Source organism: Ammospiza nelsoni, chromosome 15 (assembly GCF_027579445.1).
Source record: "Ammospiza nelsoni isolate bAmmNel1 chromosome 15, bAmmNel1.pri, whole genome shotgun sequence".
Classification (NCBI taxonomy): Eukaryota; Metazoa; Chordata; class Aves; order Passeriformes; family Passerellidae; genus Ammospiza; species Ammospiza nelsoni.
The window spans coordinates 6,114,499-6,141,849 of record NC_080647.1 but is presented as its reverse complement, the minus strand read 5'-3'; the positions used below and the strand labels follow the sequence as shown (position 1 = coordinate 6,141,849).

At 51.0% G+C, this 27,351-nt stretch overlaps 1 protein-coding gene across 1 annotated transcript in view; it reads right to left on the bottom strand.

Annotated features, from left to right (window-relative positions):
* The window catches only part of OPHN1 (oligophrenin 1), a 51,955-nt gene that overhangs the window by 4,622 nt on the left and 19,982 nt on the right, over nucleotides 1-27,351 (bottom strand). Inside the window, exons 4-20 of the mRNA XM_059482793.1 lie at nucleotides 26,012-26,083; nucleotides 19,106-19,207; nucleotides 18,095-18,205; nucleotides 17,385-17,489; nucleotides 16,313-16,442; nucleotides 14,892-14,992; nucleotides 13,289-13,380; nucleotides 13,089-13,167; nucleotides 12,429-12,462; nucleotides 10,977-11,039; nucleotides 9,930-10,004; nucleotides 8,221-8,305; nucleotides 7,847-7,905; nucleotides 6,396-6,501; nucleotides 5,478-5,637; nucleotides 1,687-1,834; nucleotides 405-707 (exon numbers count right to left, since the gene is read on the bottom strand). Coding sequence (XP_059338776.1) covers nucleotides 405-707; nucleotides 1,687-1,834; nucleotides 5,478-5,637; nucleotides 6,396-6,501; nucleotides 7,847-7,905; nucleotides 8,221-8,305; nucleotides 9,930-10,004; nucleotides 10,977-11,039; nucleotides 12,429-12,462; nucleotides 13,089-13,167; nucleotides 13,289-13,380; nucleotides 14,892-14,992; nucleotides 16,313-16,442; nucleotides 17,385-17,489; nucleotides 18,095-18,205; nucleotides 19,106-19,207; nucleotides 26,012-26,083 — 1,825 coding nt within the window. The remainder of the gene's footprint in view (nucleotides 1-404; nucleotides 708-1,686; nucleotides 1,835-5,477; nucleotides 5,638-6,395; nucleotides 6,502-7,846; nucleotides 7,906-8,220; nucleotides 8,306-9,929; nucleotides 10,005-10,976; nucleotides 11,040-12,428; nucleotides 12,463-13,088; nucleotides 13,168-13,288; nucleotides 13,381-14,891; nucleotides 14,993-16,312; nucleotides 16,443-17,384; nucleotides 17,490-18,094; nucleotides 18,206-19,105; nucleotides 19,208-26,011; nucleotides 26,084-27,351) is intronic.

Sequence of the window (27,351 nt, the reverse complement as noted above, 5' to 3'; positions counted from 1 at the left end):
AGTTGCTGACTGTGAAGCTGATACTTCCTGGGAATCACAAGTGTTCTTAACCAAACCCTGTGCAGTGCTGCTCTGTGAATGGGAGAGGAACAGCATAAACTGGTGATTCCTGCAGCTGAGCTTTCATCCTGGACAGATACCACCTGTCCTCTCCTCGGCTTCTTTTCTTCCCCAAGATCCAGCCAACCTTACTATTCACTTAACCCTTCAAAGTCTTTAAGAAACAAGTCAACAAGGAATGAGTGCTAGACTTTACCCGTGCCCACACCTTAGGCTGTTCTGTACTCCCAGCCCCTCCTGCTGAACTACACTGAGAGGACTCAAGGGTAGAGGCCACCACGTGCCCAGGGAGGGCTGACTTGGGCACTTGCTTGGCTCTGGCCACGCCCCAGGCACACACTCACCCTCTCTGCCACAGATGCCTGGTCGGGGTGCCGGTCTCCTGGCCTGCAGCGTGGCAGTCCTCAGGGTAGGGCTGGTCACCACGCCGTTGGCCGCCCTGCCAGCTGCCTTGGCCCCTCCATCCTGCAGCCCTTTCCCCATGCCCAGCTTGCCCGGCTCGGGCTCAGCACGGGGCTGGGGCCGGCTCTCGGCAGGGGAACGCCCCAGCTCGTCGCACCCCGGCCGGGGCGCGGGCAGGCGGCTGCGGTGCAGGGGCTTGGGGGCCTCCACGCCGCCGCCATTGGGGGTCTGGCTGAGCCTCTCTGCTGTGGAGACAAGAGAGCAGAGAGCTGTGGGGTTAGCTGTGTACTGCACTTGGTGTGCCTCCAAAAGCCACTCATCCCAGCCCTGTTGCTGTGCTGCAGAACCAGGAGCAAGCAGGGGCTCTGCTGTGAACCTCACTGCTCCCTGCAGCCTCGAGGCAGGCCAAGGTGAACAAATGCTTCTGCTCCCAGGTCGAGGAAGCATTGAAATGCAAGGCCAGCCCCAACTCCATTAGCAGTCTGGGAGTTTTAAAGAGCAATGTGAATCAATCATGTTCTGCCAGTGTCACAAAGTACACTTTACACCTAAACATCATCACAGCTCTGAAAACTAATGGAGAAAGAGACTTTCCATCTCTTTGGTGACTGTGGAATCAGGGCACAGCCTGCAGTGACAACTAGAGCAAATCAGGTTGCAGAAATATAATTTTAAGGTGATGTGTCCTTTGCTGTTAATCCAGCTGACTGTAAGGAAATCCTGAAGCTGTTATGGTAATGTCAGAGTAGAACTTGGTCTAGGAAATACCTTCACTGCATCCTGAAAAAGTTCTTTGGAGTTCTTGCTCTGGATGTGGAACTGCCAGCAGCTGAGCCAGCTTGAGACCTCCTTGGGCCTCCTGCAGCACAACCCTCCCTGGCTACCATCCCACCAACACTCCATGCAGGTGTTTTTGCCTCTGATGCCACAAAACCTCTCCTCTGGGTCTCTCCTGTGCCAAGAACCAGCCTTAGTTTAGCTAATGGAGCATGCAGCAGGTAGCAGAAAAACTCAAATCCCACAAAATCTGACTTGTGACACGATGCAATCAATGTATGAGCGTTTTTGGCTTTCCTTTCTCTCTGAGAAGCCCTCACTGCCTGCCATGTCCAGGACCTGGAAAGTGCAGCCCTGCTGCTGTTACCTCCATTGCTCCTGGAAAGGTGTAACAGAAAGCAGGAGGGGTGAGAAGCAGGTAAGGCATCAGGGAACAGCCAGACTGACCTGCACTCTCCTCCACAGAGGCATTGAAGAACACAGGTCTTTCCCTCAGGGGACGCTTGGAGATGGTGATGGGCTTGTGCCGCCGGGCAGCCACCCTGGGTGGGGGCACTGGGGGGGCTGTGGTGTCTTCTGGGGGGCCAGAGTAGATCTGTAAAGGGAAACACATTCAGGTGACCAAACACAAAGGGCTGCTGCCCCACCTTGTGCTGCAGGTGTGCCCTCCCAGCACAGAGAGTGATAGAGGCCACCACTGACACTGTCCCCACCACTGACACTGTCCCCACCACTGACACTGTCCCCATCATGGCACCATTCCCACCACTGACACTGTCCCCACCACTGACACTGTCCCCACCATGACACCATTCCCACCACAGATAGTGTCCCTGCAGCTCAGCAAGAAGATCACAAACAGACAATTTGTAGAAGCAAATTACCCTGGAGCAGATGAGGGAGGCTTTGGAGCTGACAGCTCCTCACCAACAGCAAGATTCCCATTGTCACAGAGATACAATCCCTGAATCACCCAAACCAACCCTGCATTGTTCCAGATCTAACACTAAAACCCTTCAGCTCTTGGTTTACAGTGACACATTTGGCACCAGGAAATTACCTGGGATGAAATACTGGCATAAAAGCAACGCTACTGAGAAGTTTTATCTCCTTTTCTCACTGGTAATGTGGCACCTATTTAGCTGGGATTAATTGAGAGGTTCTCATTTATGTCAGGGCTTTTTTAAGAGCTTAAAAAGAAATAAATCTGAAGAGCTGAAATACCCCATCAAGGCCCACAGCAGTTGCTCCTCTGCTCTTCCCAGGGATGTTAATTGAAGTTTTATCAGGCTTTAAAGCCTGAGTTACTGTGTAGAGGTGGCCTGAGCTGCTGAACCCAGAGGCTGCACTGCCTGTCCTGGGAGATGTGGTGCTGGACCCTTCCTGGCTCCAGCCCAGAGGAGGAGAGCTGTGCCAGCCCCACTGGCATGCTGGGTCACCACACCCTTGGGCCACACTTCAATATGGAAAAACAGCCTAATTGCATCACTCAGAAAAATCTTACCGTGAAGAAGTGTAACATTCTGCTTTGATTAAATGTCCCATTTTGGTAATTCAAACCAAAAATGTATTCCTTCTTCTCCGGGCCAAAGAGCAGGGCTAGGAGACCAAGATGGGGGATGGGAGAGGAAAACATGTCCCTGGTTTAAATTTTTTGGTCCCAAGTGTGTGCCTGAGGAGGGCTGGCAGTGGTAGACAGCTCCCACACCCCACGGTCAGGCTGCTCTGGCCCAGCCTGGCTGGCTTTGGATAAATCCATGTGCCAGAATCAGGCTTTGCTCCCAACAGCCTGGCCCAATCTGCACGAGGAGAGGAGAAACAACACAGAATCACAGAATGGTTCAGGCTGGAAGGGCCCACAGTGGCTCATCTGGTCCATCCTCCCTGCTCAAGCAGGGTTTCCCTAAGGAGCAAATGGCCCAGGATTGTGTCCAGACAGTTCTGGAATATCTCCAGAGAGGGAAGATTACACCCCCACTCTGGGAAAAAAAACCCCACACTCAGGGTTTGGTGACACAGGGCGGGTGCTGGCTCACTGCTTGCTGGGCTCTGCCCTGGGCAGGGGCAAGACACATTCCCTGCTCCAAAACACAAGGTCTGGAGTTCTGGAGTACTCTCTTGCTGTGACATAGCAGCACATGAATTAAAAGCAGCTTGTATATTATTAAATCAGCAGAGGATTGCCTGTAGGAGGGAAATTTTTTGGAAATATCAACCTCATTCCTCTATCCTGAGCAGAATCCAATCCTGCTTTTAAAAGAAACATTAAGCTCCCCATGGACACTTATACAGGTACCAAAGAATACTGCTTTCAACACCTGAAACCCAAGCTAAACCAACCACAAATGACTGTGTTCAGGAGGTGGGTGCAGGCTCTGATTTACTTCTAATTGAAAAATCAAGTTAAATAACATAAACGTACAAAGATATTGACAGACCCTCACCTTAAGAAGGTCTGTACAGGGAAGAAGGTGTTTCCAGAACAATCAACCTATTTAATTGAACCACAGCATTGAAACATGAGCTGTGGAAACAGCAATTATCCACAAACACTTCATGAATAGTTACTCTGTCCTCAGTCTTCAGATTGCACCATATAACCCACATCCCCTCTTCCTCCAAGTCTCATCTGAGCTGTTTGCTCATGTGTGAGCTGAAGACTCTGTCAGCTCCAACACCGAACTTATACACTCAATCCAATAAATGTGACTAACTAAACCTTATTGCTGGAGAAATTAAAAGCAAGCAAAAGGACATCTGACTTAATTAAAGCTGTCATGCCAGCTCTCAGAGGTGGCAGGGGTGTGTTGATTCAGACTGTGCTGCAGGCTGTAAGGAGGGGAGCACAGAGCCCCATCTCTGGAGCGAGCATGTGAGATCCCAGACAAAAACCAGTTCCTGTTTTTCTGTGGGAACTTATTACAAGTGTTCATAGAGACCTACAAAGGAATTGGCTGGTGTTTCCATGAGCTTCTACTCTGGGTACTCAGAAGCCTGTCTGAGCTCTTCCATCCCATTTCAATCCTTGGCATCACAGCCAACTCCCACCCCCTCATCTGGTCCCACACCCCTCTGTGGTCCCCACCTGGTTGCTCTGGCTCCACATCCCTGTTGCAAGAACCTTGCTGTTCCAGCTTTGGCTGCCTCTTCCCTTTCCAAAGGGAGCTTTCCCCCTGCCCATATGCTGCCCTGTATTCTAGAAGCTGCCCCAGCCCCTCACAGCAAACAGCATCCCTGAATGAACAGCTCCACAAGAGAGGCTTGGACACTGTGTACTCTGCTGTGAAAAGCTGGAGGACCCAATTCACTCCTTGGAACCCAGGGCTGTTCCCAGGACAGGAATCTGCTCCCTGCTCAGGATCGGCTGCTCTGGATGCAGAGGCTGCTCCAGTTTTCAATATTAACACCCAGCTCCTGTCATCCCCCAGCCACCCGACACCCCTGAGCCAGTGTCAGGTATCTGAGAGCAAGTGTGAGCACAGCCACAGTGGAACATTCTGCTCTCCAAAGGCACACATGACAAAGCTGCTGTCTGCACGTGCATCTTCAGCACCACCCCAGCAACCAGAGCCTGGCTGGGCACATGGGCGATGCTCAGGCTGAAATATGAATACCCAGAGCAGATCCATGGAGGGCAGATGAGATGCTCAGTCGTGTGAGAGCATGGCCCAGGGACATGGGCACCAGCCTCAGCTCCTCTGAAAGCTCCACCCCAGGCAGCAGCTCCCTCAGTCCAGGGAGCATCTCCTTCAGACTCCCCATTCCATCTCTAAGACCATCCCTGTGTCTGCATCTGAACGCAACCACAGCTGAATTACTTTCATCAACCATTCAACACTTGTCTGCTCTAGTTTTTTTTTCCACTGATTTAACAGTTGAGCAGTGCCTCATCTTGGACTGTGCCCATTAAAACCAATTCTCCTCTAGCCTAGCTCCTGTCTAGCAAAGGAAAGAGTGAAGCCCTGTAATGAGCAGTCATACAATACATTTTTTTCCCCTTGTTTAAAAAGAAAAGGCAAAAATGCCCAGACTTGCTGTTTCCTCTGGGACCAGATAACAGCAACATTGAGGAACACACACCTGCTACTCTTTGCTTCCTCCTGAAGCCTTTCAGAGCAGAGTGTTACATAAAGCCAGCCCAAGGAGGCTCCAGAAGGAGCCGGAGCTGCCGTGTTGCCACAGCAACAGTCTGCAGGAGCAGGCAGAGCAGCCGGGGCTGCTCCGGGGCTGCCCCGTACCTTCCCAAAGTGCTCGATCAGGATCTCGACCACGATGTTTTGGAACTTGATGTTCATCATGGCTGCCACGGTGTCCTCCTGTGCCCGCATGAGAGTGGGCCCGAAGATCACCCCCATGTTGGACGGTGACATCAGATTCTCCCGGCTGTGCTCACACACGCTGCAGGGGCAGAGGAAGGAGGAACAGAGTTTGGTTTGGTTTGGTTTGGTTTTTTCCAAACAGATCTTATTCCAAGGAAAAAAAACAAAAAAGAACAAAAAAAAAAAAAAAAAAAAAAAAAAAAAAAAAAAACCCAGGATACACTAAGAATCAGTAATTCAATTTTCTTCATTGTGTTTCAGAATTTGTTTTCCAGCAGTGACAAACATGGCTTTAGGTCTGACACACACATTTGGCTTGGGCAGATGCTGGAGAGAGCAATGTGCTGACAGCATCTTCATTTGATCTCTTCCCACTCCCAGCTCCTCTTTAACTCTGCAATCAAAAGTCATCTGCACAACATATGCACAAAAGGAATCATTTAAATCCTATATCCTTTTTATCCACAACTGACTTCTGGCTTTAATTTTCTTTCCTTCTCAAGGAAGAGAACTGAATTTAGGGAGCACACTATGGTGGTTTCCAATAAATTTCTGAGAGGTGACAGTTTACAGCCCCTGCTCTCAGAGAGTATTTTTATTTTTAAATCATTTGCTGCTCTGTGCATATCTGAAAGAGGATGGAAGGAACCACCAGAAAGAGAAGCATCACTCCATGCAGGGGGTAGCAAGGACAGTCACCCCCTTTGTGCAATCCACATGGAAATTCACAAGGGGACTACAATGGGTAAATTTTGCAAACCTGACCTCCCAAAAAGCTTTGTTCTGCTGATTCCATTATTCCCCTTTCTTTGGTTTTAGAGGAAAACATCTGCTTACTTGACAAGGTGCTGGATGAGGAGTTCTAACATCTCCCTGTTCTTGTCAGGCAGTTTATAGACCAGTGCATGAATGGCTCCCAGCCTGTAATCCAGGTTCTCAGACTCTGGAAAGCAGCAATACAAAGAAGAATTTGTACCCAACACTTTCAAACTAAATACACCAGAGAAATATAAAGCCAAAGGAAACCTGTGGAAGCTGTTCCCTCTGCAGCATGGGAGCAAAAGGGAGCAGAGGGAAGTGAGATTTCACAGCAACAGGATGAATACTGTGAGAAACAACATGAAGTGGAAAGAGGAAGAAATGGAGCTTGAAAGGGAGCCCAAAGGCACACTCCAAAAGAGGCTGGGCATGGGCAGGTCCTCCCCTTCACACCCTTGTTCCATACACCTGGCAGCACACAGCTTCCCTCTGGGAGTCTGTGAGCCCAGAGAGCTCTGACACTGAACAGCACCTAAAAATATCCCACAGGGAATAAACCTGAGTCCCTGACCCAAAGAGGTCACCCTTAGAAGAATAAATAATCAGGAAACAATAAAATACTCTGTGTGAAAAGAATAGTGTGGGGTCTGGGTGGCTGGGAAGCTCAGTGGTGCAAGTTCCTGAGGGAGGGCAGGGAAAGGATAAATGTCCTGTCACACCCAGCCATCAGGGGCTTAACCACCTCTGAAAATAATAAATCCTGGGCTTGACTACCTTCAGCAAGAAGTGGAACATTTCCCTTTCCAAGAAAAATGGGTGTTATTCATTCTCCAGAAGGACACATGGAGAAGAAGTGGGCATCCCTCCCAGTCTCCCTGTGACTTGTGGAGGCACAATGGGATGAGGGATACTGTAATCCCACACATTTCCAAATGCCATCACTCCTATGCTGAGGGTGATGACCCTCATTATGCTCTCTGCCTCACAGGACACTGGCTCACAGCTGTAACAGCTTATCTGCAGTGGCCACAGCGAGGTGACAGTCACAGAGCAGCTTCTTGGCTGACCTCTGTTAGTCCCAACTGTGACTCAATCCCAACAGCTACAGCAGAGAAATGCCTTCCATGGGCTGTTTTCAACATCCCAGGACAAATTTCATAACCTAAAGGGAATACCTACTTATCTGGGGGGTAACAGCACATCCCATTTCCTCACAGGTTTTAAAATAAATATATCAGTACTAGAGGGAAACAATTCTTGTGGCTGCTTTCAAGTGAGTGACATCCTCTGGCTCTCCAGACCCCCCTGAGACCACAGACCCTGTTTGAGGGAAGGAGTAAAGGAGAGAAGGGGACATCCAGCACCACATCCCCTGCACAGAAAAGCACTTGGAGAAGACAGCACTGCTCTCTCTACAGCTGAAGCAGTGGGACACCATAGGGCTGGCAGAGCTCTGCCAAGTGACTTTGATGGACCCTGGCTGGGGAGAGCAGGCCAGGGACCATCAGTGGGGAAGCTGTGGGACTTACTGGCAGCCAGGACCAGCTCTTTGTGGAGCTTGTACGTCATGACGGGTTCAGACAGGTTCCTGCAACAACCAGAAAGAAAACTCAGCTCTGCAGGGCACTGTGACCCACTTGTGACCATCTTGGACCAACTGGCTCATCCCTCAGTGCCACCAAGTCCTAGTGGCATTTCCTTCTGCAGTCAATAACAGTGAAAGAGCCCTCCCCAAGGGATTGAGGGATTCTGCAACATCCATATTCATCATCCTTCCTCCCAAAGCCTTTGTCACTTTGCCCTTTTCCACAGCCAGATGTGAATATCTGGCAGCTCATTTCAGCTTTCATCTGGGTCAGCCCCAGTCCCCTTTCCTTGGGGCAGGTGTGACCTGCAGTGCTACCTGAGATAGAACTTCAGTGAGCTGGTAATAGTCTTGATGTCCCAGTCCCCACTCTGGAGATCCACATCCCCAGGGCATTTTGGATCTGGAAGGAGAATGAAAAAGTTTTAGAATAAAGTTCATTCAGAGGTTACTAACAAACAATCTGCTTGGGCTGGGGGATTCCCCTTGAGACACATGAAACCACAGCAGCACACAAAAAGAGTTCCTAATTCCCATGGCTAGGAAAAGCAGAAAAACAGCACCAGTGTCAGGGTTTTGGAGGCTGGGGAGTGGTGCTAATGAGGACAAAGAGGGAAACACAAGGTAAAATTTAAGCAGGGCTGAGAAGTCACTGAGAGCATATTCTCTATAGTTTATTTTTTCCCAAGGTTGGCAGAAACAACGGATTTCAACAGGTCCAAGACAAGCTTTCTGACATCCAAAGTAATCTGAATGCCAGCTCAAATCTCTCACTTGCAGCTACTCCCCTGAAGGCTGTTCTGGAAGCATTCCCTCTTGCTGCACAGAGAGGAGGGAGCTCAGGGGAGGCCCAGCAGCATGGAAATACAATTTGCTGCTGCCTCCCCCCCCTGACAAACCACACCACGTCTGTGGCGCCACGAAGTGAAGGATGTAGTTGTAGGATGGGGGAAGCTGGACTACAGAAATAAACAGCAGGACTTGTTTTTGAAAATAAATAGGACTAGAGACTAAAAAAAAAATAAATTATCTCCTTTGAGTGGTTAAAGATGAAATCCTGCTGCACCAATTATTTCTGTGGCGTTGGACTTTCCATTATGCTTTCATCTGCAGTGGGGTGGCAAGTGGTTACCCAGACCCATGCAGATAAACAAAACAAAAAGGCACTCACTGGTGGGATTCAGAGGAGAAAACCACAGGGCTGCTCACAGGGAGGGTGAGAATCAAGCAGCAATAGAACCTGAGGCTTAGCAATGAGTCACGGGCCAGCAGAGCTGGGCAGATGCCCGAAGTTATGGCTCTGTGAGAACTGGGCATAGCCAGACACCAGTACGAACCAAGGTTTTAATAAACAACATCCAGAGCAGAAGCAATAGGAAACAGCCAAAGCCTTTGAATGCTGCATTAATATCAGATGTCTGAGCTGGCTTGAGCCCGAGGCACGCCTGAAGGAGGTGAGCTCAATCCCTGCCCTGTGCTCCAGCCCCAGGCAGGGCTGGGGAGAAAGGTTTGGCCTTGGTAGGTGGGGATCTACCCCAGAGGGTCCCTGAGAGGCTCACAGGTGACCACGAGGTGAGGGTACAATGGCCTCAGCCAGGGCCCAGCCCAGAAGGGCTGTCCTGGCACAAAGCAGTGCTGCTGAACCCCTAAACCTGCTAAGACTGTAAACACTTCCCCAGTTGCCAAGTTTGTGTGACAGACAGATCCAGCCACAGGAAGGCTCCCAGCAGGAATGGATCCACAGGTTTCTTAACATACATCGGCTCCTTATGGTACACACTGCACACAGTGAGGTGTCCCCATCCTTCCAGAGACAAACCTTACACCAGGCTGGAGGGCTCCCTGCAAAGGCCACTCTCCCAGTCCAGCTCACTGTGTTATCCCAGGAGAGAAGGGGAAGATGAGCCTCAGAGGGGCCACAGGGACCAAAACCCATGCTGGACATTTCTCACTGTGGAATCCTCTCTGTTCATCACAAACAACTCAAGAACAGGACAGTGTCATTGCACAGAATAATCAATTCTTACCAAAAAAAGCATTCAGTAACTTCTGCACCTGGATGTTGCTGCCAACAGTCCGGTACACGCCCTCCGTGGTGATTCCTGAGAGGACAAAGCCAAGAGTGTCAGCCGAGGTTTCCTGCTGGCGATCCAAAAGCCCCATCTAGTGGAAACGTTCTCCTGCTGCTGGGCTCTGTCCCTTATCCCGGGTTATGTCCCATATCCCGGGTCTTGTCCCACATCCCGGGTTCTGTCCCGTATCCTGGCTTCTGTCCCATATCCCAGGTTCTGTCCCCCACTCCAGGTTCTGTCCCATATCCCAAACCCTGTCCCACTCCCTGGGCTCTGCAGGCAGGGGCTCTGCTCACCCCAGCAGCCAAGGCCACCAGCACCACCGTGGTCACCATGTCACAGCCAGGTGAGCACAGCCAGGGTGTGGGAAACACCAGCCCACACATCCCATTTCTTTACCATGGATTTGCTCAAACCCCTACAGAAGACAAAGGCATTAAAAACACTGGCCAGTGCAGGGACAGGCAGAAGCACTGTCTCTCCTAGCTCTGCCAGCAGGGTCTTTGTGCCCTCACTGCTCCCCACTCCAGTGGGCCTTGGCTGCCACAGCCCCAGCAGCCCCAACCCCACATCTGGAGATAAATCCAGACCCCTGTCCCACACTGGTGGTGTTCACTGGTGCTGGATGTTATGTGACAGCCCAGAGGATGAGCTGCCACCCTTCCACCTGCTGCTGCTGCTTCACAGACTGAGGCTGAAGCAGCCTGTGGCCACCCCTGCTGCCAAAGCTGCTCTCCTGCCCAGCACTGGGTGTGCTCAGGGCCAAAACTGAGAAAACCACGAGTGAAAACAGCATAAAGGTCGAACTTCAACCTCAACAGCCTTGGTACAACATTCCAAAGCAGGTGGGATTTTTGCTCCCAAAGAACATGCATTTAACTGAAGAGCACACATTCCTCAGCTGAAAGCTGCAGTCCTGTGCCAGTGGCCAACCCTGTACTGCAGGAACCACAGTGTGATCAAGGTCATGGGAAGCACGGCCAGGCTGAGTGAGCTCCTCACCTTTGGTCTCCACTGCATTGATGCACTTCCGAACAAACTTGAAGCCCACCTCGTTCAGCTCCACTGTTTGGGACAAGGAAGCTGTGTTAGCTGCCTGAGCCCTCCTGGAGACCCTGGGAGCCCCCAGCCCACCCCCAGCCCCAGCCCTTCTCAGCACCCAGAGCCTCAGTGCCCCAGCACACAGAGTGCTCACACCTGCACCCACACCCCCTCAGGAAACACCAGTGTTCTGAACATCCTAACAAGGAGTTATTAGTTCCACATGTTCTCCCAATTTTCCTCAAATTTATTTTGAGTTGCAGCACTGCTCCCTACCCCCTCTCTGTCTTTAATAGTAAGGTATTTAATAATAATAATAATAATAATAATAATAATAATAATAATAATAATAATAATAATAATAGTAATAATAATAATAATAATAATAATAATAATAATAATAATAATAATAATAATAATAATAATAATAATAATAATAATAATAATTTGGATTGTATCTGATAAAGACTTAAATAATACTCTCCAGAGCAAAATCTGTAGTTAAAGTTATTCCTCATCATGGGACTGTGTAATTTCTGCTTATCTACATCACTAGGATTAAAAAGCAAAACCAATCCAGCTTGATGTTCTGAGGAAAATGAGCACAGGGCTTCCTCCACTGAGCTGGGCAATCCTATGGGATCCCTACATTTTCAGCAGATTGTTTATACTGATTCTGTCTGCTCTGAGCAACAACAACATCCAGCTCGGACATCTCTTAGCCCTGCCCCAGGAATAAGCACAGAACCACCTGGTGCTTGACACTGAGGGCTATGATACCCCTGGAATTCTTACCAGCTTTAATCTATGGCAAATAGAGAATGTTTATTCAGTGGAACCCTAATTTACATTCTTCCCAGCGTGTGATGTGAACATGGCCACACAGCAGGGTTGTGCTCATGCTTCTGGGAATGCTCCCCCTGTGCTCATTAGACCCAGCTAGCTACAGTGCTGATGAAGTGAGCTCTGGGACAGAATGCAGGTTTCACCCAGCTGACAGAGCCCCAGAGGGGTTCCAAGGCTCTGCAGGGTGCACCCCACTGCTGACAGGGGGACACAGGACACGGTGGTGGGTGGGAGATGCAGGGAACTCAGTGCCACCTCCATTGCCCTGTTACAACCTTTGTTAAAGGACATATCCTCAGAATCTTTCCCTGGGGTTTGGAGGTGCAAACTGAACTTCACATCCCACTGCTCCTGGCTAAATAAAAACTGCTCACTGCAGTTCTGCGCAACTCGTTCTCATCTGGGCTCAGTGCCAGGCACTGTGGTGTGAGAACAGCAGTGACACTGCTGTCACGGAGCGGGGACAGTGCTACTCAGCAGGATTTGAGGATGAGTGTATCTGCAAGGAAAATTCTGCCTGGCCTCGAGGCTGTGAGAGCCCAAAGAACAGCAACAGAAGTGACTCACTTTCTTCCTGCTTCGTGATGGGACTGTGATAAATCTGAAAAAAGGGCGGGAATGGGGGAGGGAGAAGCAAAAACATCATCAGCATGATTTGGTATTTATTTCTAAAAGAAAATGCAGCATCCCATAAATCACCCCCAGATTACCCAGAGGCAATCATAGCCAAAAAGTCAATGTCCCATAGAAATCTCATTTTATAATTAGGCAAGAACCCATTATCTGCACAATCAAGGAGTTTCTGCTGCCTCCCTGTGTTTCAGTGGGGCACCTATTGCTGGGGAAATTCTCTGTTCTGTAGGCAAACCACAGGGCTCTGAGCTCTGCTCAGACTGAAGGAAGAGGACATCAGTAGGCACAGAAAGGTTGGAGAACACAGGTGCAGGGTGGGCAGTGACACCTTTGGAAAGAGCTAAGGGCTGCCAAGAGCAGGGACAGGCCAACCATCTCCAGCAGGCAGTGAGGAGCAAGAGTGAACCAGCCCGGAAAGGCTGGGGTCTGGAACACCCCAAGATTTCGGGGGGAAGCCCAAAATCCCCAGCGGGAGCTGAGGGAAGGGCAGGGAGCCTGTGGTGATGGTGCAGCAGCGATCCTGAGCAGCAGCCGCCGGCAGAGGACACTGCTGGGCAGCGCATCCCAGCTGGGAACGGCTCCAGGGACACTCACCGGCTCCTTCCCGTCCATGGCCTCCATCCACAGCCTCCGGTTGGCTTCTGACAGCGCCTGCAGCGTGATGGTCCCGGACCTGGGCACAATTCCCCCAGGGACAGGCAGGGAAAGGAAGAAAAGTTGGTTTTAATAGACAGTAAAGAGGGATTTGCTGCTGGTCCGTGGGGTTTGGGGCCACCAGGCATGAAGCCTCTCACCTTTCATTAGTTTCAATGTCAAAACAAAACCTTTTGTCTATGGAGTCAGTCTTTCTCCTTACACAGGATTTCAGGGTCAGGTCCAAGGTGCCCTAGGAGAGAACATGAAAGGCAAGGTGAGAGGACAGAAACATGGGAGAGTTTGGGTTCCTCAGGCCCAGCCCAGCACTGCCCACAGTGCCTGTGCTGATATTCCAATGGCACTGGTACCAGGGCACAGGTGGCTCTCCCACCATCATCACAGGCAGATGAAGTTCCAGGCTTGCTCTCAGCCAGAGAATGTTCTGGACTCAACAGCACTACCCCACACAGCAGCACCCTGCCCCTGCAGTGCTGGAACACTGCTCCAACCATCCCAGAGAGGCATTCCCTGTCTCTGAGGCCAGGACCATGCTCACCCATGCCCTGACACAACTGGGCTCTAATTTTTACCAGGGCTGGCTGTCAGTACCAGTTACCCACAGCACCAATGAACCAAATGGCTTTACACAAACATGTGGGGCACAGGGAGGTACATTTCCTCACCCCAGACAGAGCAGACATGCTCTGGAGAGGCTCTGCTCTGGCCCTGGGTGTTTGTGTCCCTGCACTCCACAGCAGAATAATTCATAATTTGATTGTGGTTTTGTGGCCAGCTGTGACCTGATGGTGCAGGCTACCAATATTTGGGAAAGGCACTAAGTTTTCCCAGACCCTTCCTGCAGTAATGGGCCTTACTAGACGTGATTATAGCATAAATGACAACAAATCTCTCCATACAATAGTTTGGCTTTTTCTTTGCCCAGCTCTCTGCCAAGGGGTTGCAAAACATCTATTTTATTTTCCTGCTGCAGTGTGCAGAGCCCTGCCAAAAGCAGAGCATGAGCTCACACACTGGAGCACACAGGCCTGGCTGGGAAGGCCCTGGGGACCACTCCATGGCAGAGGAGGGCGGGGGACTCAGCTGGAGGCACTGGCTGAGCTCCATCCTCCCAGCCCTCCCCTGTCACGAGGAGAACTGAGGGAACTCCCAGGCTTTGGTAAGCCAAAGCACTTTGTGAAAGAAGCAGTTACCCAAATTGCGGCCTTAGTGCAGTTTGGAGCTGCACTGTTACCCCTCTTCTCTTCCCACACTGTCCCAGACCCACAGAATCAGTGCTGAGAGCAGAAATCAAACCACAAACTAGTGCTGTGAGCACGCAGTGCTGTGAGGAAATGCTGCATTTGGAAGCAGGAACTCCTGTAGTAACTTGAGTCATTCAGGCCCTTCAGTGGCTGCCACAGTTTTTGTGGGAAGGGATCAACATCAGCTGGCCCAGAGAAGCACAAGTTTCACCCCAGGCTGAACTCATGGGCCAGCACTGTCTGGTATCTCTCATGTCACAGGACCCACATCTGCTGCCAAACCCTGCAGGGCTCTCAGGGACACAGTGGAGTGAGACCTCTCCTCACGGGGGTGCCTCTTCCAGGTGACACCAAACTGCCCTGAGTGGGCAGGGAGGGGACAGAGCCCACCCCTCTGCTCTGTGGCACCTGCAGGGTCAGCTGTCACAGGAAGGGAGGCCATACATGGGTGGAAGGTGGGCCCAGTGGTTGGGCCAATGTTTGCAGACATCCAACTCACCTGCTTAGCTCCAGGCTTCTGGTCTATGGGTGTCATCCGTAAGGTTTTGGCCTCTTTTTCATACTGGCAGTAATACTTCACCCAGGAGATGCCCAGAGCCCCTGCAGGACACAGGAGAGGCTGGAATCAGGGACAGGGCTGTGGCTTGGTGCAGCCAGCAAGGTCAGGCATGGTCAGTGCTGCCCACACGTCCTCCCTTCTCTGGGGATGGACACTGACAGCTCTGGGGACATCAACCTCGCAGGTGTCTCCATGGGCAAGAGTTAGGAGGAGAAGAGGAGGAGAGGAGGAGGAAGAGAGAAGCAGGAGGAGAGGAGAAACAGGAGGAGGGGAGGAGGAGAGGAGCACAGGGCAGCTGCTGCCTCCAGCACCCTCCCAACTCACAGCTGGTGAAAGGCCATTTGTGGGACTCTGACCACAAGTCAGGCTGGTTTGGCCAAGCCCAGCCAAGACCTACACTGACAGGATCCTACATGTCCTGAATGTCTGATCCACAAACCCCACTGCTTTTTCCTGTGGGTGAAAACTCAATAATGAAGACAACAGCAGCTTTGAAATACTCTGAAGTTCCTATTTCCAGATTCATAGTCACTTTCCTCTGTTTTCTTACCTGAATTCATTTATAGGAAATAATTCAACTAGTATTTTTTCTATAATTTGTTTTTAAGTTGCAGTTGTCAGGAAGAACAACTTTTCATACTTGACTTAGAGGGAAGAATAAATAGAGACAGAAAATAGCCCCTGGCCTGCAGGAACATGCCACATTTAGGATCTAAAATTACTGAGTGTGCTTTCTTTTAAAAGCAAGATAAACAGACATAAAAATATATGTATAAATAGATTTCTATGTAGGATTAAGAATGAATGCTTACAAAGTTGTCTGTAGCCCCAGAGGTCACACTTTTGCACAGACTTATGTCCCCTGAGCATTCCTGCTGCGTGGCCATGGAGAGCTGCAGCCAGGTTTTGGAAAAGGCTGCATTTGGTCTGATTTTATTCTGCTCAGAATTACAAGTTTTGCTCTGAGCAGCTTAACTCAGCACTGGTTCCACCTTGGCTGTGCTCAGCTGCTCGCAGAGGCTGCCAGAGGGAGGCTGGGCAGGACACCAGATTCATCTTGGTAAAACACAGCCAAGGCAGAGCCTGCCAGAGCTCCAGGCTCTGGAGTCATAAATCCCATCTCAACAGAGTGCAGGGCAATTATCCCTGTGCTGTCACAGATATGTCACTTGGACAGAGCTCTGTGCCACTGCTGCCAGCTGAGGCTGCCAGTGCTTCCAGGCACTGCAGGCAGTGACACCTCAGCAGTGGCAGAAGGTGACACCCTGGGCTTGCTGTGCATGGCTGTGGTGACACCCAGTGCAGCAGGGGGTTATGTCAGGGCAGCCCTATTGCATCCACCTGCATCCCAAAGCCATTACATTTCTCCTGAGTGTACAGGTAGCCCTCGATGGTGGGCTGCCCAGGCAGCTTGCAGGTTAGGGGTGCTTCCTTCATCCTCTTCTTCAGATCTTCCAGCTCCTCCCGTGTGCTGGAAAAGTGATTCCTTGTCTGGGAACAGAAAAACAACAGAAGCATATTTGAACATGAGCAAAAAGTGAGCTGCAGGTTATTTAGTCCTGGATAAATCTGAGGTGCTGTTGCAGAAATGAATCCATTCCCAAGGTACAAAACATGGAAACCACTCCACAAATCCACATGGAAAGTGGCTATAAGAACCACTGAGCTCTAAGGGATGATTGAAGAGACACATCATGTGCAGAGATGGTGCTGAGGGCCACAGCTGGGAGGCCACTTGTTCCCTTAATTAGGGAACTTTAGCACATTTCAAGGCTGGCTGGAGCAGAGGAGCTCCCATTCACAGCATTGCTTGGGTAACAGGTGTGTTCTCCTCCCAAAGGTGTTGATCATGCTACAGTGCTTTGCATGAAAGAGTCACACCAACAGGGGGTACCAAATCCAGGAATTTGGATGGAATATTACTTGGACCAATTAATGAGCCAGCAGCAAAACCATCCTGGCTCAGATTTACAGCTGTTGTTCCACAGAAATGAAGGCCAGTCAGGAAAGACTGAAGATAAAGGAAACAGGACTCAGATATTCTACCCCATGAGCAGACTTGGCCAGCAGAGGAGCTTACCAAAGCATGCAGCAAGCCTGCAGGAAGCCAGCACCATTAAGATCAAGGTTAGAGGCCTTCTTATAGTACAATTTCAATCTCTTGATTGAAAGAAAATCTCAGGCTTGTTTATGCACCAGGTTAAATTATGCAACTGCAGTAGCCCCTTCCAGAGAAAACAATTTCATAGACTTGTGAACTGTCCCATGAAGAGAGGGGAAAACCCACATGAACTGAGAAGGAAATAACTGTATCTGCAACAAGGCAAACATGGCCAGACTGCTTGGGTGGAAAGACCTTGTCATCAGAGGTGTGTAAATACAAATGAGAACAGAAGTCACACAGAAAAGTCCTTCAGCTGGGCAGGGACTCACGTTCTGCAGGCTGAGCTGGAGCTGCTGCTTGTATGGGAGGAAATCCTGTGTCAGCTCCACTGTCAGGTTGTTGTAAGTGAAGAGGCTGTGGAGAAATGCCAGCACCTGCAGTGGAGGGAAGGGACACACTGAACTTCTGTGTTTATAATGGAAGGAAAGATGGACAGAGTGTGGGGTTTCAGAAATTACATATGCAATTATTTTTTCTTCACTGCTTTGAAATGCCAGCCTTGATATGGCTTATCCACCAGTGTCCTTAAAGCTCAAGCTACCAGCCACACATCTGTATGAATAAAACCCCCAGAATGAAAGACCTTGCAGGGAGACCCAGAGCAGATGTGCAGAGATCATCCACAAGATCCAAGGATCCCACACCCCACTGCAGCTGGCACTGGGGCAGAGCCACCAGCCAGGGCAGGGTCCCTGCACTCAGCCAGGCTGGGACAGGTGAGCAGGGCAGGTGACACCTCTGTCCCTCTGCAGACAGACAGCCCTCACCAAACCCAGGGGGGCCAAGATAAGTCATAACAAGACCTGTAGCTCTGTACAGTGTCCAGCCTGTTCCTTAGAATCCACAGATAGCCAGAAGAAACAGGACTGGGGCTTCACAGTGCTCCTGCCCCACAGGACCTAATCCAAGCTGGCAGCTCATCCCCTGCCAGCACATCTGAGCATCAGCAAATGAGACTGAGAGCAAAGGAAGCTCCTACCGGCTCCACAATACTGAATTTCTTGCTTTCTTGTACTTCCTGGATCTGGTACACATACTCAAGGGAGGACTCAAAGAAATTGTGTCTCTCTTTGTCCACCTGAAGGTCAGCCTGGAAGAAAGAGGGAAAGGTGGAAAAAGAAAATACATCACATGTAGTTTGAAAACATTTGACTCGCTTTTGTCTGTCAGCCCACACACAGTTCTGTCCTCACTGAAAACCTGCCTGGTGTCCAGCCCAGCTGTGAGCTGGAACATGGATATTCCTTTAAGTCTGCCCTTTTCTGGCTCCCTTTCATTCAAGGATCTAAAATCTCTTCTCACTCTGCAAAGAAAAGGCTTTCCCAAAGCTCTTTTATTACTTTAGCACAAGCCTCTTCTCCTGACAAGACCACCTTCACCACCCTCTTGCCTGACTCCACCTGTGTCCCAGAACCAGCAGCTCTGGAGCTGCAGCAGTGGCAGGAGCACACAATGAGCTCACACACAGTCTGCCTTGAAGTGATGTTCGTAGGTTGATGTGACAACTGGTCTGACAGATCTGACCAGATCCAGCTGGCTTTCCTTCCTTGCTGCAACATGCCTGCAGCAGCACCAGCTGGAAGGAACCCCCTCCTCTGCCTGCCCCACAGCCACCCAAAAGCACCAGCAGCAAGGCAGGACACCAGGCCAGCAAAAGGAAAAATAACTGGTTACTTTTCAGCCAGAGCACTTCCCCAGGTGAAAGGGTGGCCAGTCCCCAGCTGTGCCAGTGCCACTGGTCACTGCCCTTCACCATCAAGGTGACAACAAGCAATGACAATGTCTGAAGCCACAACCAGCATCCAACAGACACAGGAGAACTGAGCTTGATTTCCCTGATCTCACAGAGAACTCAGGCTTTGGGTAGATTTAATTGATTATCAGTTTCAATTGGTTACTTTAAGGGATGATTCCTCTCCTTTTTTTTAAGACCTAGAGCAGTTGGTGCTGTTGCTTCTGGACCTAACTCTGAGAAAAATTCCATACACACCTCCTGTAACTGAGATTCCTTCTTTTTGGAAGACAAATGCAAGTGGCGATCCAGCATAGAGTAAAACTTCTCTCCATCCTTCTCAAACTTTTTCTTTCTTTCCTGTAGATGCAGAGAGGTCGAAGCAGAACCAGTTATTGGCATTTTCCAGATAAGAACATGCATCAACACCGAGATTCTTTCTGCAATTCTGTATTCCCATGGACAAATTTTGGTCAACCCAGGCAGAGAACAGAAGGCCACTTCTCATTTGCTCTGATTTCACAGCCCCTTGCCTACCTTGGATGCAATTATACCTCAAGACCCAGTCTAGCAACACAAGAAGTATTTTTTCATGCCAACATCATGGCAAAAGCCCCATTGAGGAGGTGCTGTTCCCTCTCTCAATCTCTTCATTTTCCAATAAACTGAAGATGTGCTCATGCATCAAAAACCTGTTCACCACCTCCTGACATGCTGCTCACACAGCCCAGAAACAACTGGGCAAACACTGCAATGTCAGAGGCGCAGCAAGGTCAAGAAAAGGTTCATTAGATTTTGGCAACTTTCTGTTCTAAAGAGTTTATAATTTGTTTCTGAGAGTAGCAGAAGGAAAGCTGAAGCCTGGCAGGTCATCAGGCAGGCAGGAAATCCTCATCTGCCTCAGCAGTGCTGCAAAGAGAGCACAAATGAACAAGAGCAGCAAACAGAGATGTTCAAGAAGGAACCCCTGAGAGCAGGCAGGGAGCAGCAGGACTGAGCACCAGGCTCTTGGCTCCTGCCTGCACTGACTCTGACATTGGCAATCACAAAACAACCAGAGTAGGGGCCAGGTTGACAAATATCCACTTTAGATGGTATCTGACACATCAGGGATTCCTGGGAGGCAACTAAATTACTGAAATCAGGAAATTCCAGCCTGGCAGCAGCCTCAGTGCCAGGTCCAAGCAGCTGAGAGCTGGTGTACACACAGTGCAGGTGTGTATGGGATGCCCAGATCTTCTGTCTGGCTTTTGAAAACTCAAGCAAGTGGAAAGCAGTTCCAGCTTCCTGGGGAATTACTGCTATCTTTCAACATCTGTCTCCTGAAAGCTCTGAAATCCTGTTCTCTTGCCCCCACTCAGAAATGCATGGATAAGCAAGCATACACCAGTGCCACAGCCAGAGCAGATGGGCTCTGCCAGACTGCTGGGTATTAGGAACTTTCCTCACAAATTCAGGAGTGACCACAGCTTCCCCTGCCTGAAGTTTTGCTTCCCTGTTCCAGTTGCAGAGCCTATTCCATCTGTCTGTCTGGATGCCCTGCAGCAGGATGCCTGGGGGCTCCCAAAGCCCCTGGGCTCAGCACAGGTGGCTCCCAGTAATAGGAACAAGCCTTCCTAGCAGCTGCCTTCCAGGGAAGAGGATTCTCTCCCCACCAGAGTCCTGCCATGGCTGCAGTGAAAGCACAGTTACCATGAGGAAGTGGCACCAGCCCCTGTGTAAGTGTCTGGAGCAGGGCAGGCTTAGCCCAGCAAACCTTTTCACCTCAGCAATTGCATATCCTGCTGCGCAGAGCCTGGAATTACAGGACACCTGAAGGGAAGGGCATCCTCTGCAATCACCCCCTGCAATATCAGGTGCTGTGACTCTGTTAGCAGCCTCACACACCAGAAGAGAGAGATCTACACCAAAACCAGAGCAAGAGAGTCCTCCAAGGGTGAATCCTAATTTAAACAGTGCAGCAACTGTGGGCTGAGGCCAGGAAGGAGAATGAAAACAAACCACCACCCTCGTGACTGAGGCCCTGAGCAGCAACCCCAAACCCAGAGCAGCGAAAGCATTTGTGGAGCAGCAGTTCCTGTGTCTGTGAGGTCAAACTCCTGGGCTGTCTGTGCCATTAATGCCCTGTCTTATACAGCCAGGAACTTTTCTTGTTTCCATTTCCTCAGAGAGCCTCCAAGCCCCAAGGCCACAGAAGTGCAGGGAAGCAGAGCTGTGGGCACAGCACTCCTGATGCCACCTCCTCACGTCTCAGAGGAGATGGCTGTGCCAGCAGCACGTCCTGAGATAGAAAAGCAGGTGCTGCCATGGAAAGGTAGCTGCAAACCCAACCAAGGGTTCCACTGTCTCCAGCAAGGTGGTGTGCAGAGGTGGTGGTGGCAGCACTGGGATGGTGCCATCCCTGCTCCTCAGCAGCAGCAATGGGGCTGGAGCCACTCCAGGAGTTCTCTCCCACCTCTCACCACCAGCAAGCAGCACTCATAAGGTGATTCAGCTGTCCCCACCCTGTGGAGAGGCCAGCAGGGAAGACAGCCACACTGCAGGCCAGAACTGGGACCAACCTCTCCCGCTCTCCATCTGGGAGGCTGCTCACCTGTGCCAGGTGTAGCCATGATATTTTCTGAAACATCCTTTCCTTAAGATTTCTCCTTCTGAGAAGCTGAAAGGCCTCAGGAACAAAATGTAAACATTTATTATCTACTGCTGTGGAATGCAACAGGTCCATCTGTGATTGGACTCATGTGGTTGTTTCTAATTAATGGCCAATCACAGTCCAGCTGTCTCAGACTCTCTGTCCAAGACACAAGCCTTTGTTATCATTCCTTCTTTCTCTATTCTTAGCTAGCCTTCTGATGAAATATTTTCTTCTATTCTTTTAGTACAGTTTTAATATAACATATATCATAAAATAGTAAATCAAGCCTTCTGAAACATGGAGTCAGATCCTCGTCACTTCCCTCATCCTCAGACCCCTGTGAACAGGGTCACAGCCAGGAGCTGTGGGAAGCACAGGGCAAGGGAACCACCAGAGCCTGGTGCTACCATGGCCAGGCATGGCAGAGCCCATGGGCAGGGGGATGTGCCTCTGGATGCAGCAGCCTGGGAGCACGTGGCTCCTGGCCTGTCCCCAGGGGAGGTGACATTGCTGTGGGAGGCTGTGGTGCCCGTGCACGTGGCCACAAGAGCCCATGGAGGAGGCCATGAGCTGTGTGTGGCTGTGGTGCCCACACACATGGCCACAGCCTGCAGCCACAGGGAGACCACAAACCACCAGGCTGCAGCTCTGTCACCAGCTTGTGGGCAGCTCCCTGGTGGGTTCTGAGGAAGAGAAGATATGGCGGGTTCTGAGGAAGAGGGGTGATCTCTGCTCAAGGAAATACTGGTGAAGAGAAAGGAAGAGCCTGGGAGAGCAGGGGAGCTCCTTCTGCAGCAGGAGCTGGGGAGCCAGACAGGAACAACTCTGGGAGTGCCTCCTCCTCTGGCAGCACCCAGGCAGGCAGGGGCACACTGGGGACAGGGAGCACTGAGCCCTTTCTGGGGATTGCAGGGACTGGGGACATGGAGCACTGAGCTCTTCCTGGGGATTGAAGGGACCGGGGACATGAAGCATTGAGCTCTTTCGGGGGATTAAAGGGACTGGGAATGATGTCCAGGATGGATCCATGTGTGACAGGACCACATTGCAGTGTGGCATTTTGGGCCACTGAGAGGGAGCTGGCCAATCATTCCCACTCTGGTAATTAGCATGTAACTGAACAGAAGGATGACCTACAAATCCTTCTGAGCTGGCTGCTGACCAGAGCAAGCCAAGACAGAAAAAAAAACAACACAAAAAAATCACCCAGACTGAAGCACAATCTGGAAACACGAGCACAAATTAATTCCTCATGAATATTCATCAAAGGGCAGCACCACGTTTTCACTGAGGTTTGCCAAAAGGCACCACCCACCTTCCCTTTGTTGCTCACTGGGAGAAACCGAGCAGATCCCACTGAGGGCAGGCAGGAGGGGGCTCTGAAACCCCCTGTGCTGGGAGTTCTGGCAGGCACTGCTGTGCCCAGGAATGGCACAGCCCATGCTGGGAGCTCTGGCAGGCACTGCTGTGCCCAGGAATGGCACAGCCCATGGGGCAGCAGCGCCTGCCTGCTGAGGCTCTGGCTGCTCTGTGTGTGCCAGGTCCTGCTTGCACCCTGACTGCCACCAGCACTGGGGTGACACCAGAGCCCCTCAGCAGCTTCAGGTCCTGCTCATCAGGGGGAAAAGAGCAAATAGACTTGGCAAAACTCCTCTTTAACCATTAGTTGCTAATTAGGATCCTCTGAAATCCCCATTTTCAGGGAGGTGGAGTGAGTGGCAGGTGAGAAGCCCAGCCCACAGGCCACTTCTCCTCTCCATAAGGAAAATCAAACACACTTTTCCTGCTGGGAGCCCCCACCTCCATGCACACCTGAGGGGTCTGGGTGCAAAAGTGGTGGATGCAGGATCATCACAGTTCATTTTTAAGAGGCATCTGCAGTTAATTTAAAAACAGACTTCTAAAAAGTCAAAGGGTGTAGAAAGAGCAGTTCTGTCAAAGCACACTCAGTTCATCCTGGCATTTTACCCTCACCCACTGCTTTCTCTCAAATGCTCCTTAGGCCCTGCTCCCCCAAAGATGAAAGCAAGCAGAAGTTATTAACCTCCCTTTCTTTTAAAATTATAATTAATGAAATTAATAACAGAATTATCTAAGACCTTGTAGGAATATGTTATCTCCTATGGAAAAAATTTTGACAAACACTGCAGCTATTCAGCATTCCTCTTGCTCTTACAGTACATCCCAACAAAATTCTCCCCCTGATTTTTTTGGTTGGCTTTGTGGTTTTTTTTAAAAAGCTGTCTCCTTCCAAGTGAAACCGGAATTAAACTTTTCTATTCAAATCCTCCTCAGCTCAGTAAGTTTGGCCAGCTTCTTCCCCAAGGGTCCCAGCCCCACAGTGTGGAGCTGAGCCCCAGGGCTTGGAGAGAGAGGGATGGGACCTCCATGTGCACCAGCTCCTTCCCAAACTCACCCTGAGCCATGAGTGCCAGAGCTGGGCAATGGGTCAGCTCAGGGGGTCCCTTTTACCTGTGCAGTGTCACTCACAGTGACAGCAGGTCTCAGGAGAAGCAGTGACCGTGGGGCTGTGCGGGAGGGAGCGGCTGGAGGGGCTGCCCCGTGTGGAGCACAGAGGAGACTCCCCTGCTCCCGGCTGAATGCAGACTCAGATGTGCTGCTCAGACTGGCTGTGCTCCAGCCAGAGCCATCACAAAGCCTCGATTCAAGGGCTCTTCCTATTTGGCCGCAGCAGCTCGCACAGGGAACAGAAAACATCTCACAGAAGGCGACGCTGCCAAAATACGGAAACCGAGCAGAGGGCACAAATTCCCTGTGTCATGTCTCCAGGCTGCTCCACAGCCTGCCCTGGGCTTCTGCCCCTGGTGCAGATCAGAAAGGGTCCATGGGGTGATGGAAGGCCCAGCAGCGATGGGAGGAACCCACACTGACAGAGCACAAATGAGGAGCCTCGTTTGTACTTCCCCCCTCCTGCTGCTGGCTGGGGATGGCCCAGAGATGCTCTGCAGGCTGGCAGGTGAAGGAAGGCTCTGTGCCCAGGGTGACACCTCAGGGTGCAGTGTGGCATAGGCTGCTGTCAGAGAAGCATCAGAGCTGAGGACATGGGGCTGGAGTGGCTGGGGCTCACTCCGAAACTCACACCCTCGCAAGGCTTTGGGGTGGCACTGGGGACAGGGGTACCTCCCTGTGCATCCCTGTCAGCATGGCACAGCTGGATCCTGGCACAGTACAAGGTGCTGTCCTGTGAGCTCCTGCATGGAGCTACAGCACAGCTCTCTTCCCACCACAGTGCCCTGGCACCTCTGCAGCTCATGCTCCTCACAAGAAACAAAACCCCAAACCAAACCACAACGGCTGAGCCACCTGCAACACCCCCTGCCCTCTGCCACCTCTCCAGCTGCTCTGAGCAGTGCCCTGCCACTGTCACCACCCTGTGCTTCCACCTGAAGCACTCTGCCCATGCACAGGGACTGAGGAAGGGCTGCAGGCGGCCAGGTGAATCCGTGCCAGTGCTGGGGCAGCGGCACCAGCCCTGCTGAGACCCGTGCCTGCCATCAGGGAAGGGAGCAGGACATGGGCACAGGCCTGTGGGTGCAGCCAGCTCAGCTCTCAGGGCACAGCAGGCTCTGGGCTGGGGGCAGAGCAGCCCTTACACACCTTAAGGGCTCTCTGGGACAAAACCAGCCTGAAGGACACGAGGGCAGGGGCCGTGGGCAGCACCTGTGCCATGCTTGTGGCTGCAGCTCTTCAGAGGGCTCCTCACACCAGCCCTCAGGGCATGGCAGAGGGCAGGAGGGCCATCAAGTATCTCTCCTCAAACCCTGTATTTATTAAAAGTCAAAGCCTCCAGATGGGCTGGGCTGAATCCAAGCCTCAAGTGTTCTCCAAAACATCTCCATTTCAGAGCTGGGCCAGAGCCAGCCCCATTTTAAGCTGCCGCTGAGTAACATGGAACCTGGATTTCTTGATAGTAGACAAGGGAAAAATGATCTTTTGTGCTCCACATGTGGAGAATTTGCTTTTTATAGCTTGTTTCTTTAAAAGTTTGGTCCATCTGAAAGACTCATTAGATGCTTTATGTAAATATTTCATAACAAAAGCCCTATGACTATAATCAGGTTCTGCCTGCTGGCCTCTCCTGCTTTCCCTCCTTCCCTTCCTCCCTCCCACTCCACCACACACTTCTCTGCAGAAAGTATTTTATTCTCAATAGCACTGACTGAACAAAGGAGAGAGGGGGTGAAGCAGCAAGGAGGTTCTCCTGGCTGAAACAAGCACTCCTTGCTCAGGACTGAGGCAGTGCTGGAATCAGGCCAGGAGAGAACCCAGAGAATTTGGGAAAAGATTTTGGAGACACTTCAGATTGAAAAATCAGACTAAAAGTCACAGCACGAACCCTCAGCCAGCAGCTGAAAGCCAGCATTGAGCAGGGAGTTTGTGAGTGCCTGAAGTCAGAATGCAGTGGAGCAACTGCTTGTTAGCAACAACAGGAGAAAAATCTGAATTCAAAGACAGTAACAGAAAACAAATCTGTTTACACTGAAAACAAACAAACAAACCAACCTTACCTTGGTGAACCCTATCTGCTCCTTCCGGAAATTTTCCAAAGGTTTGATCAGCAAATCACTTGCATTCTGCACCTACAGCGCAAAGAAAAAGCATTTTAACTGCAGGGTGCTGATCAATTTTCTCTTAAACAGAGGCTGAACATGGCTAGAAGCCAAGAGCTCTGAGATTTTAATGTTTTTGACTGGAAACTTCTTCTCTGTCCGTAGGTCAATTCACTTAAACCATCTGTACCTGCTCTTCCCCATGGGTGACACACAGCAAACCCCAGCCACATCCCAGGAGGCTTTGGGGACATCCTGTGGGTGACAGGGAGTGTCCCCCACCTCAGATAAAGGATGGGGTTCCCTTGTCTGGAGATTCAGAACAGCCAGGGAAAAGGGAAAGCCTGCCTGTGTCCCTTCCACTCCTGCCTCAAAGATCTCAGAGATCTCTCCTGGATGGTGCTCTGCCCACCTTTGTCATGAATCCACATGAAAGTGAGTTGATCCCAGTTTGTATCACTGGCTGCAGCTCCATTCAGGCACTGGCACCAGCTGCTGTCTGCTCCCAGCCCCACTCCCCTGACAGGCTCTGTCCCAGGCTCCAGAGAAGGGAGAGGGGGACAGAAGGGGACAGGACACCACACAGCACAGCCCCTCAGGGGATTTAAATCTGATGAACACAGTGAGTGTGAAACCTCCTGAGGGAGCTGCTATAACACAGAACTGGTCCTACAAGTAGAGGGAAAAAACCCCAACTTTGAAAGATGGACAGTGCCCATAATCCCTGAAACACCTTCCACTGCTGCCCCCACTGCCAAAGGAGCCACTCTACCTGGGATGTAATTAATAATAAAGAAATATCTCAGTGCTTTCCTGGTTTCCTGCAGTTCCTTGCCTGCCCATGGCCCCTCTGGCCCAGCCTGGCAGGAGCTCCTGCTGCTGCACGAGGCAGGGGAAGGCAGAGCCAAGCAGCACATTCCTGGCACGCTGCACGCTCTCCACCGAGCCTAACCTTCATGTTTTTCCTGGAATTAGGAGTGGAATGGGAAGCCAGCACTGGCTCTGGAGGAGCCTGGAGAGGCTGAGGGCACATGGCAGCAGGAAGGTGATGGCAGTGCATTGTACTGCAGGAGCTGGACCAGCACTGATGGCCTCAGGGACACCTGCCTTCCTGCACCCAGCAAAACTGAGCAAAAACACTTCTGATTCTTTAACCCTTGGTTTCCCCACAGTGAGCAGCCCCTCCAGCTGCAGGGCCTGGGTCTCTGTGCCTGCCTGAGCTGCCTGGGAGAGCCACAGCCCCCCACACCCATTGCTGTGCCTGCCCATGCTCAGGGCCCATGGACAGATGAGTACAG